The sequence below is a fragment of the Anas acuta genome, chromosome 3 (assembly GCF_963932015.1).
Source record: "Anas acuta chromosome 3, bAnaAcu1.1, whole genome shotgun sequence".
NCBI classification, from domain to species: domain Eukaryota; kingdom Metazoa; phylum Chordata; class Aves; order Anseriformes; family Anatidae; genus Anas; species Anas acuta.
The window spans coordinates 29,187,012-29,203,359 of record NC_088981.1 but is presented as its reverse complement, the minus strand read 5'-3'; the positions used below and the strand labels follow the sequence as shown (position 1 = coordinate 29,203,359).

General features: G+C 36.6%; 1 protein-coding gene across 5 annotated transcripts in view; it reads left to right on the top strand.

The window, feature by feature from the left end:
• The window catches only part of SMYD3 (SET and MYND domain containing 3), a 376,761-nt gene that overhangs the window by 312,512 nt on the left and 47,901 nt on the right, over positions 1 to 16,348 (top strand). For 3 of the 5 annotated variants that reach the window (XM_068676387.1, XM_068676385.1, XM_068676388.1), the window contains 3 exons: positions 5,893 to 5,955; positions 12,113 to 12,200; positions 15,731 to 15,905. In XM_068676387.1, the coding sequence (XP_068532488.1) occupies positions 5,893 to 5,955; positions 12,113 to 12,200; positions 15,731 to 15,905 (326 nt within the window). The remainder of the gene's footprint in view (positions 1 to 5,892; positions 5,956 to 12,112; positions 12,201 to 15,730; positions 15,906 to 16,348) is intronic. The other 2 variants (XM_068676390.1, XM_068676386.1) reach the window with 1 other exon arrangement.

The following is a 16,348-nucleotide window of genomic DNA, read 5'->3' as shown; positions in this document are numbered from 1 at the left end:
TGGAATTATTTATATTAAATTTAACCAATATATTAATTAGTCACACTAGTCATAAGTCCACAATATATACAGTAAATGAGAGCTCAGTATCTCCAGATGTCTCTGAGTGGAGACTATACAAATGCAGTTCCTGTCAGGGGAGAGGACTGTTGGAATTTCTGTCAAAACATTTCAGTGATTCTGGAAGGGCCAAGCCAACCAAAGAGCCATATAAATGCAATATTCTTTCAAATATAACAACAACAACTAAGCTAAAAGTCCTTAATCTAACTCTCAAGAGTCTTCCATGTTGTTCTGGGCATTATCAAGACCTCTTTGTAGGGCCAGCTTCAAGAAATACCCATTATACAAGTAAAATGAAAAAGATGAACTCTTCTTTAGAACATCTCGCTATGAAACATACTACAATGATTCATATAGCTCTTATTTCCTGTGTCACGTTGTTTAAGTGTGCCCCATCCCTGGAGGTGTTCAAGGTCAGGCTTGGTGGGGCCTTGGACAACTTGGTCTAGTAGGCGGCATCCCTGCCTATGGCAGGGGGGTTGGAGTTAAGTGAGCTTTAAGGTCCCTTCTACCCCAAGCCATTCTATGATTCTATGAATTGCACCTTTCCTTCAAGTTGTCTTACTTAAATAAAGATGGCTTTCCTGTTAGCTGCCTCTAAACTTTTAGAAACTCTTTGCAAGCTAAATGTTATTCTTCAATGGTTGATCAATTGATCAATTTATTTAGGCTCCTGTAGCAAAGTCACCAGGTATCATGCCTTTGTTCTAATTTATTTTTGACAGTGCAAGTTTTTGACAGTTTCAAGTTTTGGGGCTTTGGCTTAGTTAGTAGGAAGCACTATAGATAGACAAAGGCAAAATCAGGCCCTTCAGTGCCTAAATCAATTCCAGTCATTAACTAATATTCTCCAAGGTCTGTTAAAGAAAGAATGAGCTCATGTGAATAACAAGGAAGTCTATAACTTTTGAGATTGTAAAGCCACAGACTGCCTGCTTTGGAGTGAAAAATTGCTATCATAAGCAGTGTGCCATACCAATTTCTTGCCAGTAATTTAATTAATATCATAACAATGAAGTAACTAAAACTGTAGCTATAAATTTTGCATTTGTGAACTTCATTTTTAGACATGAATAGGAACTTTTTGTTGTGTAAAAGGCAGCAAGCTTGAAAAGGCTGAATTTACTCTAGCCATGTGAATTACAACAGAGGAATGTGTGAATTGTTGACCTATTGCAGGATCTCCTATTATTTTCCACAAGATTGCTCAGTAAATTGTATTACTTAGGCTGTTGATTACACAGCAGTGACCTGAACTGGGGAGTGTGGTAGAACAGTGAATCACAGCTTTGCACAAGATTTACCTGACCACAATCTTTAAGAAAAAAAGTGCTGCTGCATCATAGTGCTTTAGAAAAGATAGGGGACTGTCTTAGTGCTGACAAGTGTTGGTCCTAACCTAACGTTTCTACTCTTTCTTTGGCAATACCTAGACAACTAAATTTTACTTTCAAAATATGTCTGTATGTTAAAGTTGCAATATTCCCAGGCACAAAATGAGCCATTCTGAGCTTAGAGAGATTCTGATGTGATTCCAGCTACTGCCTAGTAACACAGTAGTTTGAATCTATAGGCATTTGTTATAGGGAAAAAAAGATACTGTGAAGTTTGATTACTTAGTACATTGCATTTCATTAATGACGGTCGAGTTGCATGTTTAGAATGTGAAGTGAGCTTCTTCTCCCAAACGCTTAACCGCAAAAGAAGTTTTTAAAAAGAGGGGTTGAGATACCATGCATTTCAGAAGTGTGAAACATCCATGTGACAGAGAAAAATATTTTAGGAGAACAGTATCCCTGTTTTCTAAGCAACGAGTAAAGTCCTTAGTGGACTGTACTTACCAGGAAACAGAAAAATAAATAAATTGCTAGTACTGTGAACTGTTTTGGAAAATTGGAAGTCCAATATAGATGATGAATCACCAAATAATGTTGTTCTGGCAGGTCCTATAAACAGTTGCTTACATGTAAGTCAAGATGTGTAACTCTCTGTACAGGTTTTGTAAACTAGGCTACCTCTCTTTGCTTTGAATTACTGGGGCTTATCACCACTGATTGCTGAGACACATAAAAACTTGTGCAGCTGGCTCCTGTTGACTGCCATTACTACAATAGCTATTCAAAAAGTAGATAAAGTCTCTGAGAATAATTCATAGGCATTATAGTAGTTTCCGTGGCACTATGTCATTTTATAGAACGTCCTCTTCACACTCTGGGATCTGGCCATTTTCCTATTTTTCATGACAATGACTAAAATGTCAGCGTTATTGAATCAGGATAATAGACATGTAGAAAGGTACTGGCAGCAGCTTGTGTCAAGCACTCATTTGCTTTACAGAGCAGTTCTAGCTGCTTCCTTTAAAGACTGGAAGAACTTCTGCCTTAAATTGGGTAGTCAATAATAATTCTCCAAAGCAAAAGTTCTTGAAATGACTAAAATGCTGGATGACATCTTTTAAGAGTATTCATATACTTCTCCTTTGATGCTCTGAAACTGATATTCAGCTAGGGAGCAATCAAATTTGTTGGCAAAATTCTAGAGGCAGAACTCCAGATACTGTGCTCTCATAAGAGCTGTAGTTGTACAAAATGAATTCTACCTTTTTTATTCATGACTTCAAAAAAAAATAAAAATTGAGTGGTCAGTGTGGATTTGTGCAGTGACATTGAACATTGAAGCAACAAGCTAGTGAGATAGGCAGTCAATTTTTATCAGCTCTCCGGGAACTGCTACTTTCACTTTTGAGATTTGTCAAATATTTTAAGGTATAGAGTAGATTAACAACTGTGTATGATCTTAATCATCTTGAATGTTTTTTTCCTAAATCCTAAACTCCCTGTGTTTAATATCCATTTATTCCGAAAACAGTATGCTCCAATAAATATTGTCATTTTACATTGCAGTTCATATAAAAAAAAAAAAAACTAATTACTAAAACTACCATTTTATCAAGTGATATATCATGCATTAAAATTTTAAATTGTTTTCAAATGAATGTTCAAAATAAATATCTAATTTTGTGTCAGTATATTATATCTTCAGATGGAATCAATAATTCAATGGGCACAGATTCTTCAATCACTGAAGCATAAACAGAACTTTAACACAGGAGTAACAACACCTCTACTTAGTGAAGTGTTTAGTCATCTGCAAAAATACTAACTTCAACGGTGTTTATACATGCATTTAAACTTACGTGCACTCATGATTGTGGATCAGATTATGTGTGTAAATACCTAAATATTCTGAGAATTTTGGACCTACATGTCTCATCTGAGCCACTAAATGTTCTCAGTGGCACCCTGCATCTCCACAAAGTACGGTCTTAGAAACAAAGCAGATTTGCCTTGTAGTTGTCAGTTCAATTGTTGATAGAGCTAGAAATTGCCTTAACAAATGTGTGATGTCTAAGACAGTCTGAAATACCAACTACATGGTTACTAGGGATTAGGCTGAACAGTATCCTTCCTCAGGTAACCAAATTACCCTGAGGGTTTTTTTGGACTGAAGCTGGAAATTACAATGGAATTGCAAATGTGCCAAGAATTTTTGGGTGGTCTGGCATAGAGCCCTAATTCTCTGATGGTAAACTGTAAATACCTTCCTTTCCTTTTCCTCCCTTCCTCCCATCCTCTGGCTTTTATGAGTTGATAAGTAGTGAACTTCCATTTATTGCTCTTCCCATGGTCCAATCTATTTTTATTTCAGCTTGTAACTTATGCAGCTCGGATGGGGATTTTGTAGTCAGCTCTAAGCTCCTGAAATTAGGAGGTTTATTGGCAGTGTTCTTACAAACATAAAATTTGGTCCTGTTGCTTATGGAATGAACTACAATTTCCATTGTAGACATAGGGGTTTGGGGCCTGCAAAGTGCCAAAGATCCTGCAGGGGCCTCAGTGGTGGGGACCTCTCAAAGCTAAACTGTGTCCCACATGGGTTTTCTGAAACAGTACGGAGAAAGGACTATGAAAATAACTGGGGTAGCCCTTGTGTGATCATGACTCCTTTTTCAGCAAAAGAAGGATATAGGGGTCACAGCTGAAAAATAAATATGGGAAATATTTTGGTCAGCCACCAGAATAACTAAAACTTCACTGAAATGACTACAGAATGTGTTAAATACATGTGCTTTTCATGTAAAGAGTCTCCAAGTCTGGGCTAGGAGCTATGGTGTAGTTTAGTGCATTAGCCCTATGTATTGTTTATATTCTCTTTAGATATCATCTTGCTTTCTTGCTAAGTAACCCAATATCCTTGTATGGTGCTTTTTGAGAGAAAAAATACTCTCTGTAGTGTTTTTTGTTTAGATTTTTGTCACAAAGAGTACATGCAAAACAGGAAAGTTTTAATAATAACTCTTGACCTGTGAGCATCGTAGGTCTTGGGGGGGGGGGGGGGGAGGGGAAGAGAGAGAGAGAGAGAGAGAGAGAGAGAGAGAGAGAGAGAGAGACTGTGATATTCAAGGCTAATGTAAAGCTTTCAGGTGTTTTTTTTTGTGTGTGTGTGTCTTTTTTCTTATTACAGGAATTTTTACATATACACTCTAAAGATTGTTCTGATGCCACACTTACACATTAAATCACCATAATCATCAGTTATATATAATGCTTACCAAATAGCTTCAGAGAGTGTCCATAATGACCTTGTTTCTACAGTTCCTAGCATTTTCATGAAAGAATTGGAAGTAATTGCAAAATCATTGCCAATAAAATTTGTGGATGACAAAGACTGAGAGAATAATAAACATTAAGGAGGACAGGTAAATCATACAGAGTAACTGGAATTGCTTAGTAAATTAGACCTGTTGAAATAAAATACACCACCACTGTAAAGGTAGAACATGTTCCACATCTGAAATGGAGATCTGCAACTGTGATTTATTTCACCAAGCCTCAGACAGCTGCAGTGTAAACATCAGCATCTGAGCTAGTTACTCTAGCCTTCTTTTATGGATAAAATGGGGGAAAAAAGGACACTCTTTGACTGCTATTCATCTGATGTATTTTAGAAGTTTGTTTTAGAATAATACAGCTTTCACCCTGAGAGTGCCTCTAAATTGAAGGCTAGTCCAAATGTGTGCATTTGGTCTGATGAATCTCAGTACAGATATCTGAACAGAAATGAAAAATGTTGTGTTTTTCTCTGGCAAAGAAGGCTAATGTGATCATTGAGTCTACAAGCATGGTAGTCAATAGGAGGAGGGATGTGATTTTACTGCCTCTGTAACATAAAAAATACAGATGCAGTAGTCTTCAAAAATGCTGTCTAAAAATAAATCACAGAAACAAACAGAAGTGGGTTGCAATGAATAAGAGTGGAGTCTGAGTCTGAAAGTAATGCATTTTTTTAATGTGTGCAGAACTGTGAGTCTGACATATTGGACTTGCAAGTAGAAGAGGCAGAGAACTCTTTCCTCCTCTCTAACCTTATGCTTTAAAACTTTATTAACTTCAAGGTGTTTATGGGATAAATTTGTCTGAGTCCCATTTAATTTTGTTAGATTAAACTGGATTTGTTTATCTTAATTTTCTCTTTATTAAAAGCATTCTATTGCAATAAATTTCCCATGGTTTTTTGATGCCTTATTTTAAGTTTCCAAGGAAACACTATAATGTTGTAGCTAAGTTAGATAATGTTAAAGAAATTATATTCATGCAACTATCTGAAGGTACTTGTTTTTTTCCACTGATTGTACACAGGGTTTAGAGAAACTCTCATCTTGATTTGATTGCCTAAGTAGTGTGCTTAAACATAAATGGTGTGAATGACTTAAATATTCCAGTACAATTTAGAGTATTACTAGCCTGTGCATTTCTTTTGGCATTCCAGACACCAGAGTCAGTAATCCGTGAAGATAAGTGCTATATGAACAGCCGATATCAATTACATGAGGTAATGCAGTCTGTCTCACAGTGTACTGCACAACTGCAATATGGCATGCATGTGATGTGTCTTGTTTACTTTCAGAATTCAAAAATAAGAAGTACAAATTGAGTTTGTTCAGAGGCAGGGTTCACCCCCTCCCTGTAGCTTTACATGGAACGTAACACTGCTTTTCTTCTGCAGACAGATTAGCCTTGGAATCGCAATTGTCACCCTCTTCATAGCTGTATGGCAGAGCTGAGCTGTATGCTCAGCTTTTGGGGAGGACAACCTTGTGCTGGCTGGATGGGATAGCCGAACTGGTATTTGTGGAGCTGGCGTTATTATTTTTCATGGGGCAGGGCAGGGGAAAGTTTCAATCTTTAGAAGTCACAGGTGAATCTTGGTCACAACAGTCCATTAGTCCAGGGCTCTGTGCACTGCCCATTTCTTATACACACAGTTCAGAACATAGTCATTTTCAAGTCTGAAAGTGAGGGAAATTGTAAACCAAAGCTTTAGGATTCAATAAACCACAGCCTTTGTGAGATCTGCAACAGGATCTGCAATATCATCTCAGTTAATGCTCTGCTCTGGCCACCATGTATAAAATAGTGTGTTACTGGGTTACTAGAAGCACACTTTCAGTGATTGCTGCGGAATTAAATAGAATTAGAAATATAAAATTGCTATTTATGTTTTCAGAGCATTATGTATTAGAGACCTATTTTGAAATGTCATGCCATTTTTCAAATGTCTGAACTCTTCTGACAACTTCTTCAAGCTTCAATAATCTACCTAAGAAAAACTTTTAATTTGAACCCACTGAGTTCAAAATTGTTGGTCAAAAATTGTTCTTCCAGGTGCACATCGGAACTTGCCACTGAAATCTTTAGAAATTAAGCAAATCATAAAGTTGTGGTCAGCACTTTATTGTGAAATGTTCACATATTTCAGGTATCCATAGCTCTTAAGCTGTTAAAACATTAAATTCCACAACACTTCCTTTTTAAATATATTTTTAAAACTTCCACAAAAAGAGAGCAGGAACAGAATTACATGGTGCTGCCTCACAGGATTATCATTATATAGTCATAGATTTTGTGGCCAGAAGGAACCATTGTCATCATTTAGTATGATTTTTGTCTTGCAAAAATATACCCAAATATATTTCATATTAAATCCATAATTTTTGTTTAAACTATAGTTATAGGCTTTTACTATTGTAAAACTGACATTCCTTAGTGTTTACATTGCACATGTGTATTTCATTTGTGTGTTTAGAAGAGAAGATACTGGCCATGGAACACTTTAGACTTTGTTTTTCTCTCAGGGCAACCTAGCACTCTGTATCCCTTACATAGTTTTGCTCATTTCTACCTCTATGGGACTAGACAACTGAACACCAGATGTCCCTGTGTCACCTACTTCTTCTAGAGAAAGGATGGGAAGGAGAAAGAGAGATGTAGGAGGTACCTATTGTGTGGAGTCCCTGTCCCCACTTCTCCCTTACAGACAGAGGCAGGGAGAGTTTGATGGTTTCTCTCCATGGCAAATTTCTGGTTTGTTTCTCTACCTCTATCTGTGACAAGGAGAAAGAAGAACCTTGTAGAGAGGAGGTAAAATCCATTTTCTATTTCTATGCTGTAGCCTAAGTATGAAAGGAGGACTAGCTCTTAATCAACCCTTTCATTGTAAAGAGACTCTGATGAGCACCTCTGAAGAGCAATGGTGGGGCTGCAGGAGCACATCTGTGCAGAAGAGACAATAATGTCTCTTACGAAAAATATGGAAGCAAAGGAATAGGAGGGAATGGAAGAGGTGATACATTTTCAAATGCTTATTTCTGTGGTGACTGATATATCTAACTGCTTCAGGAGAATCATAAATCTTCTTTTATCATAAATCTTCCTATCAATTAATGCCAGACCTGTAGAACTCTTAAAGTTTGATCACCATGTCTATAGGTTATATTCTTCATCAGATATCCTGTAGTTTTCTTATTCCACTCTTTTTTGTTGTTATTGTTTCATTTTTGTAAGTGTCACTAATGGAACCTAAATTGTGGAAAACTGTAGTATTTAAAGCAAGTATTGACATTTAGTGATGTCTTGTGTATCACAGACTATTTTTATGAGCATATACAGAACATGCTGGACAAAGCTGCTCGTGTGCTTTCTCAGGCTCCTGAAATACATATCATAATGAGTATCTACAAATTTAAAAGTCAAGAGGATAATTGGATAAGAAAGGTGGATACAGTCTGAAAGAAAAATAACAACCAATGTTATTTTCATCTAGAAGCTGTAGAAATTATGATATTCAAGCAAATACTTATATATTAATATTTTTCTTGAATTCTTTATGCAGTTAAACCATTGCCACATTTAAGAAAGGAAAAAATGGTACTTTACAGTAGTAGAATTTTCCTTTACAGAATGTAAATTTTGTCTGCCCATTCTGAAAAGTCAAGGAGGTTTTAAGGGTGGAATTTTGTCTGGTCAAATTTTGTAGGTGAACCTTTGTGTTTTATGCACCCTAACTAAATTCAAGAAGATGTGAATGCACACAGCACCCTCCTTTTGGTAGATGTCAGATGGGAAGAGTTTAGGTTATAGCTTATTTTACTAGAAGAACCAAATATCACTGGAAATTGTTTTGTCTAAAGGATTTAGAAGCACTGGTCTGTGCAGTCTGGGATACTTAGTCCAAGGGATAGGTAATTAATGGAGATTTTCAGAAAGCTTCAGTATTAAGATGACAAATCCCCAGCTGTGTTTCATCAGGAAAGCTGTAGAAGCACCTGCTGCAGTACTGGAAGAATGAAGAGATGGAATTGAAATGTTACTATTGCATTTTAACTCACCTTTTAATAGACAAATTTCCCCAGCAAATGCTTGGAGGAAGTGGGAAACAGGTGCTGGAATCATCTTCTGTCTGCAATAATTTGCTCAGAATAAGTCACAACATCAATTTTGTCTTTCTCTGTGCCTTAGATTGTAGATTCAACTAGCACATCCTGTGATACTTCTGCCTCCAATAGATTGTACCTATGTTATTAAGAGTATCATGGGGTTATGCTCTTGCTGTAGAAAAGTGTGTATTGCAGCTGTCTTTTCTGCTCTCCCCGTGAGCCTTCAACACTTCTACTCTCAGTTTTCTCCAGCACACCTCAGCGTGTGAAATGAATTGTAAAGCATGCCAGCTGAAGTCATCATAAGTTTGTTATGCATTTTTGTGACTAGATTATTAATAAGTAATTATTTTTTTTAGTCTAAGACACAAATATTTTGTTGTTTTGTAGAACAAATTCTTCAGTTTAGTGTTGATGTTAGAAATAAGGAAATTAATTAGGCACAGCATTGCTAACTCTTTCCTTTTATTCAGAAGCCTCTTTCTTTTCTTCAGCTAGTGTCTCCTTTTCTACAGATGACAAAAACTTGTCTTCCTTTATTGTTGGCAGCTCTGCACACCTGGAGGTTTGACTGGGAACATGTTCTGAAAAGAGGTGCTTTCAATGGGTGTTGCTCTGTGGAAAGCTAAATCTCACATAGCTGTTACTGCCATGCTCTTAGACTAAATTAAACAGTTTGGCATAAATATTAATCACTTCAATTATTTCCATAATTCCAACTACAAGGCAGCTTTGTATTTTTAGCTGGCTTAGTCATACCACGTGTCCGTGACTTTCAAAGCATTGTCCAAAGGAGAGAAACAAGTTACTTGGATAAAGCTTATTAGGCTGGGAGGCAGAAGTGTTTTCAGCGACAAGCCTTCCTGGTGGTTTTGCAGCCCCTGCTTGGCTGCCTGTTTTGGAGCAGCCACTGCACCTTGAACAAGAATGCTTGGGAGAGGACAGGACCTCTCTAGTATTTGAAAACCTGATGGAGAACAGTGTAAAAGGGTGAGCTGACCAGGCCTTTGTTTGTTCTTATGTAAGGCAATCCCCAAAATACCTCATTTTGAAAACACAGAAAAAATATCATTGAAACCTGGGACTGAAATCATTCCTAGAGCTGGGCATGATGCCCAGCTCCTTCCATCCTTAAGTCTCTTACAGAAGGGATAAAGACCATGAATCCAGAGAGGGTTTTGAGGTTATTTTTCTAACTGACACTCCCTATCCTTTACCTAGATATGAAGCCAGTGATGACTGAACCCTATGCACTAGTGTAAAGGTTAGAGGAAACCCCAAACTTGGACTGCTCGGTATTGTTAATGAAATTCTAGAAGACAATGAAAAGCAACTCAAAAGAGTTATGTGAATGAACACTGTAACCTGATTTCATCCATCAGTCCCACTGTGAGCAAAAGTCCTAATGGTGCTTCATATCAATCATTGGCTTGTAACTTGTTGCTTAGGTTTTTTTCTTTCAATTACAAATCAGTCCCAATTTCCCTGTTTCTGAGTTTTTAGTTGTAAGGCTTACCGTGTGCTACAAAAAGACCGAGAATTGTATTTTGGCTTAAAAGAATTTTTCTTTTTCACAAAGCTCCTTAAACCTAAAATTTCACAGAAGTCATTATTAATATCTAACAGGCCAGATTTCTCTTTCAGATCTATCAGCGAGCAGCATTTGATCTACAAAGGTGTTTTAGAATTGGATTGTTACAGGTTAGCAGCCTGAGTTCAGAAATTGATGTGCTCCCACAAAAACTGGGAGAGGTTATGCTGAAAGTAACAGATTTGGTTTAAGTCTCTTCCAAAGCTGTAACAGGGCTGGGTATGTCCATTAATTGTGCTGATAAAAAGTCTACAATATAAGCTTGTTTCTCCTGACATTCACCTTTTGTCTTTTGGTGGTAAATTCAGCTATGCACAAAATTATTTCCAGGTGAACTTTTTGATTGGAGAACTAATTGTGTGGGAAGTGCATGCACCAAATGCAGTGGGTTCAGGTTGCCCTCCTTGTAATCTGTATCTTACAGATAAGTGGGGCAGCTGATACCAATCTTGATTTAATCATCCCAGGAATGCACAGAGGTTTGCTGTTTCATGGAGCAGATGGAAAGACAAAACTGCAAATTAAAAGTGAAAGTTAGTGCTGATTCTCACTGTAAATATTTCCTGATTTGAATTTATGGTAAATAAGGAGCAGTAGAGTAAAAAAAAAAAATGCTGTTCTAGACAGATAGAGCTTGCAAGCTTTTTAATAGAGGTAGTGCTGTGATATACACAGTGAGCATCTGTTGGCTACAGAGTGGTTGGTTAGATTCAAACACACTTCCTCTATTAATCTCCAGGCCTCCATCCCTGCTGAAGGGATCTTTGAGAACTGTATTTAAAATATTTCTGAAAGAATTTGCACTTACAACAGTCTTTTGAGAGTAGCAGAGCCTTTGTAAGGAGGGAGAGATAATGAACTGCAGTGTCTTAAAGGCCAGATTTTTAAAGGTACTTAAGCGCTTACAGCAATGGAAATTGAATATCTAGATGCTTTTGGAAGTCCCTCAAGATGCTTAGCTGTGTCTGTAGATGCTTTAATAAATTTGTTCCAAGTGGTTTGCCTAAGGTGCAGTTAGTCCCTGCTAGAGAGCTGGAAAGAGAAACTATTTCCCTTACTGCTGTAACCATTAATCATTTTTGCCTTCTTTATTATGACAAAGTGATAGGACAATATAACTGTTGTAATAGGGAAGAAATAACAATGAATTATAAAATAAAACTAAAGCTCAGCTTTTTCTGAGTAGCAGACATTTCCTGTAAGCTCATGCTTACAACTGTAATGAGTGAAGGTAGGTTCCTTCTGCTTGTAAAGTCTCTCTAATCAGCACAAAATTATATGTGAAACCCTTTCTACATTGCAGTTAAGGGTCTGTGAAATATTAGGTAGCAGTTCTTTGAGAGAATTTGATCTTATGCATGCATTTTTGATAGTAAAATTCACATGCCACTGGTTATCTTTTCCAAATGATCATAGTTCTTGTTATAAAATCTACTATCTGGTTGGAGTATTTAATATTTCCATGTCTGTGTTCATTTTCCTTGATATCTTCTCATTTATTTTCAGATACAGGATGAATATGAACATCAAGTGAAATTAATTTTTGTGCATTCTCAAAAAATAGTGATAAAATCCCCACAACTTGCTTCTGTCAATGTGATCTTTTAAGATAGTTTTTCTTCATTACTGCATACTCTGTTTTACTGTCTTTCTAATCAAATGCTTTTGTTCCCTTTAACCAGGATGCTGAGAAATTGGCAGGTGAAGAGAGTGCCTGGAAAGAAGTCAAAGATGCTGTAAATGAAGTGAGATATCCGAAATCAAAAGAAGGTATCCTTTCAGTGACAGGCAACAGACTGTCATTCAGCAGTGAGCAGAATCCAGAGAGCCCTTTAGTAAAGCAGTTCATCTTTTGAGATTTATTTCCTAAAAGTTTCCATTCTTGTGTTGTTTTAAAAATAATTGTAATTTGTTGTTTGGATTTGATGATCTTAGAGGAGGTCTTTTCAAACCTACATGATTCTATGATTCTATTTGATGTGAGTACATTTAAAACGTAATATTTTGTGATATTAGAGCCTCTGATTACTTGGACTGAAACTGCTTCATGATAAGGCATAGCAGGTACCTGGGATGAAGAAGCAATATTTTGGCTCAGGTTTAGACTTCTGGCATCACAGTCTACTACTTCATATAAACCCATTGCGAAATGAAGTAAAGCTCAAGCTGAAATGCTGTTAAATTCTTTGTCCCATTAGTTCCTTTGTGAACAATCTAGGTTCTCACTCCTTGCACAGCATTGACAATAACTAGGGCATAATTACAGTCAGGGTAACTGCAAGCGTTATGGAATCATTGTAAGTTATAGTAGTATATAACAATAATTGATAATTAAGTAAATTGAATGGGATGATCGTCACTAATAAACAGGAATGGAGCCTAATGGCCATCACGTAGATATTCCATCCAATTAAAACACTAGCAAACATCAACGACCAAAAAAAAAGACAAGTATAAGAGAAGTGGAGATTTTTACTATAAGAGCATGGCCACATTGATCCATCTCATCTTCATCTGTTCGGTGATATTTCACTGACCATGAATTCCATCATATTGTAGCAAGATGCCTTACTGTTTTCCAAAACCTAGGATACCTACTGTATCTGGAGTGAGAGAGAATGAAATCTTCCAGTATTTCAGTTCTTCCAGTTCCTTTTTAGCAGCATAAAAAAACAAGTTTGCATAATGATATTCCAGAGTGGAAACCTATCATCACATTTTTTTCTGTAACAAAAATAATAATAATTTAAAAAAATGTTACTTTCTAACCCAGACAGATTCACTTTGTTAGCACAAGGACTGTTGTTAAGGGAAATACTTACCTAACTTTAACACTCATACAGTTTGTAGTCTGGTTTAAAGTCCTTTGTAGTCACTAGCTTGAAATGGGCAATACTGAATCTTCAGGCATTCAGCTGTAGCTCAGGGCCCATGTTTTAACCTGAATATTAGGTTGTAAATATGCAATATACAGCTGCAATCATGTTGGTACCAAACGTATGGAGCCAAAATACTCATGCAATTTAATGTCCCTGTATTTAAATGCAGGAGAAATTGCACCTACTGACTTCTGCTAGGATCTTTAATTAAGTTTGCTAATTCACTGATATTTAAAAATGAATCAAATGTACTGTAGTAGAAGGTATTGGGATTGGTTGAAGAAAATGTCACTGCTGTCTGTTCAGCTTCTGTTCTCAGATTTGGGCACAGATTTGAAATGGGAAATCTTTTCCTTCCATTGCAGCACAGTGCTGTACCAGAGCTAATTGTTATGAATTGGTGAATGCAATACCTGAAGAGGGGGCTTGACATTTGTCCATTTGCCAAGAATGAATATAAACCTTACTTGCTGATTGAGGCACATAGTCATTAGTTTCTGCAAATGTATTTTTATAGCAAATTAAATGAATAGTGTCCACAGTTTAGCAAGTTAGTGACTCCCAAAATCTGATCTACTGACTATAACTGATACAGTGCTGTAATGCTAAATCTGCAGTTAAGAGAACTTGAAACATTGTGTGTGTGCAGACTGTTGCAGAACCAAATTCTAGTTTAAGCATTAAAATTGAGATGCTAAAGCCAAGTCTGAGGGGATTATTGTGTGCAACACAACAGCAGCAGAGATGCTTGGGACTAGATGTAGGACAGTCAGCTTCACTTTTGTCCTGTTGCAGCTGATAGTTTTCTAGTTTGCAGTTTATGTACGTGAAAATTTGGTCCCAACTGGTTTTGCTATTAGATGCTAGTGAATGAACAAAGTAACGTAATATAAATAAAAGCAGAGTACTACTATGCATCAGCTAAAATGGTAATCTTTAGTGCTGTCATTGGTGGTTTATACTTACTACAAAAATTGTATCAGGTGGAAATGCTATCCATCATTCTTCTGTTTGTCTGTCCTTAATCAGTTTTAAAGAATACATGGATGTTTGCCAGAGATATAGAGGTTAAGGTGCAATTTTATAATAACACATTCTTTCCCTTGTATGGTTCTTTCAATCCAAGGGCATGAGAGCAGTTCACAAATAATTAGTTTAGCCTTTTAACAACCATGCTATAAATTCTGGCCCAGCCACAGAGTGGTCACATTCTTAAATTTAAGTATGTAAATATTCCAGTGTTCAGGAAGGACTAATTACTTCATTACAGGGTTATCATTGCACACTTAAATCCATTGCTGCATTGGGGTGAATAACATTTTCAGTAATGTCATGAAGATAATTGCTGAACGTCCTTGAGTTGATTGTATAGAAAGACCATGAGAGAAGCAGTGTTATTACTTCTCTTACTATAATTCTTCTGTTGCTTGCTTGATTTGTTCTTACTGGTGTGTATGGTAACATTTTAGTGTTTAAACTGCTTGGTTAAACTGTTTAAACTGATTACCTATTTAAATCTGGAAATATTAGTGTTCATCTTAGCTGTGGTCAGCGAGAGGAGAAGCTGCTCCATAGAGAGGCTAAACCAGTTTAACGTACAATGAAAATACGTGGTTTGTGATCAGGAACATCCAACTGAAGTGAATGCAAGCCCCAGATTACTCTCTGCCAAATAAAAACAAACAAACATACAAACAAAAAAAACTCTTATAGTGTTGGATGTAAAAATCATCTTTACTGCCAAGATCCTTTAACCTGAACAACAGTCAGACATCAGAACTGTGATGCTTTTCTTTCATATGCATGAAGCTTGCATCAATACATGGAGGAAAAAAAAAACAAAACACAACATCAAAAAAAGAAACCACAGTGCTCTTTACAACTATTTCAAGGAGAAAGAAACTTAATTAATTGCAAGAAAGGTTCTAATTTATGAGAATTAAAAAAAATAATAATAATCTTGGGCAGCTTGTACGTATGTGTCATTATTTTAGTACATAGAAAAAAAAAATCTTTTTTTGGCTGCTGAAACCTTTTGAAAAGACACATTTCCATGGGTTCTTGCTGTTGGGCATAAGATTTTAAGGAGTATCTTAAGTAAATAATACTTTTTCAGCAGCTAAAAAATGTAACATTTTTAGTTTGATAGATATTAAAATATCCTTTAATTTTGTCTTTTTTCTTTTACCTCTTATTGCTGAAATACTGCCGCCTTTAGCAGTTCTGCTAAGTATAAACAAAGCATAGTTACCTAAGCTTGCCACTTATGAGTTCAAGTATGTTTTCAAGAACTGAAGCTGTCTGGAGTGATGGCAGCTTTTTTAATCTTAATGCTCTGTAGCTCCCAGTCCTTCCCAACAACATTTAGGACTTGTATTTTTGTTTGGTTAAAGATATTTCTTTAACTGAGGCCAATAACAGAGTGGGAGCAGGTTCTGGCAAGATGTCAGAGTCTCTTGAGCGGTGACACAGGTCGTCTTCCAGACACAAATATCTACAAGCTCAAAATGCTGGACTGTGCCATGGATGCCTGCATCAACCTTGAAGCCTGGGAACAAGCTTTGTGTTATGGCAACAGGACTCTAGGACCATACAGGTAAGAAATGCAGTGGGTTCAACTGTTTTCAAAGACTGGCCTGTGGGTCAAGGGGTGTCTAATTGCATGCAGAGTGTTTTGTCTAGATGCTGCTTAGCAGTTTTTATTTCTTGCTGTAAATCTTGCCTTGCTTTCCAGACTAATGAATGAGGGAGAAGTCCTATTCTGCTTGCATAGTAAGGCTGAGAGCAAATAACATGATAATAGGAACTGTGATAACTGATTGTCAGCTGCTTAGATGTACTCAGATGCTGCTCTACAACTCTGACCAGAAGCTGACTTTCTGGTTCAGACTGCGTTGCAATGAGGGTATCAGTATATTTATGCTGAACTGTGTTAAGTTTGAGGGACAGTGCTGGTTGACATAACATATATTCTCAGTATACTGAGTACATGGAGTTCACAGAATTATTATTTTATTTATTTTTATTTATTTTTTTTTT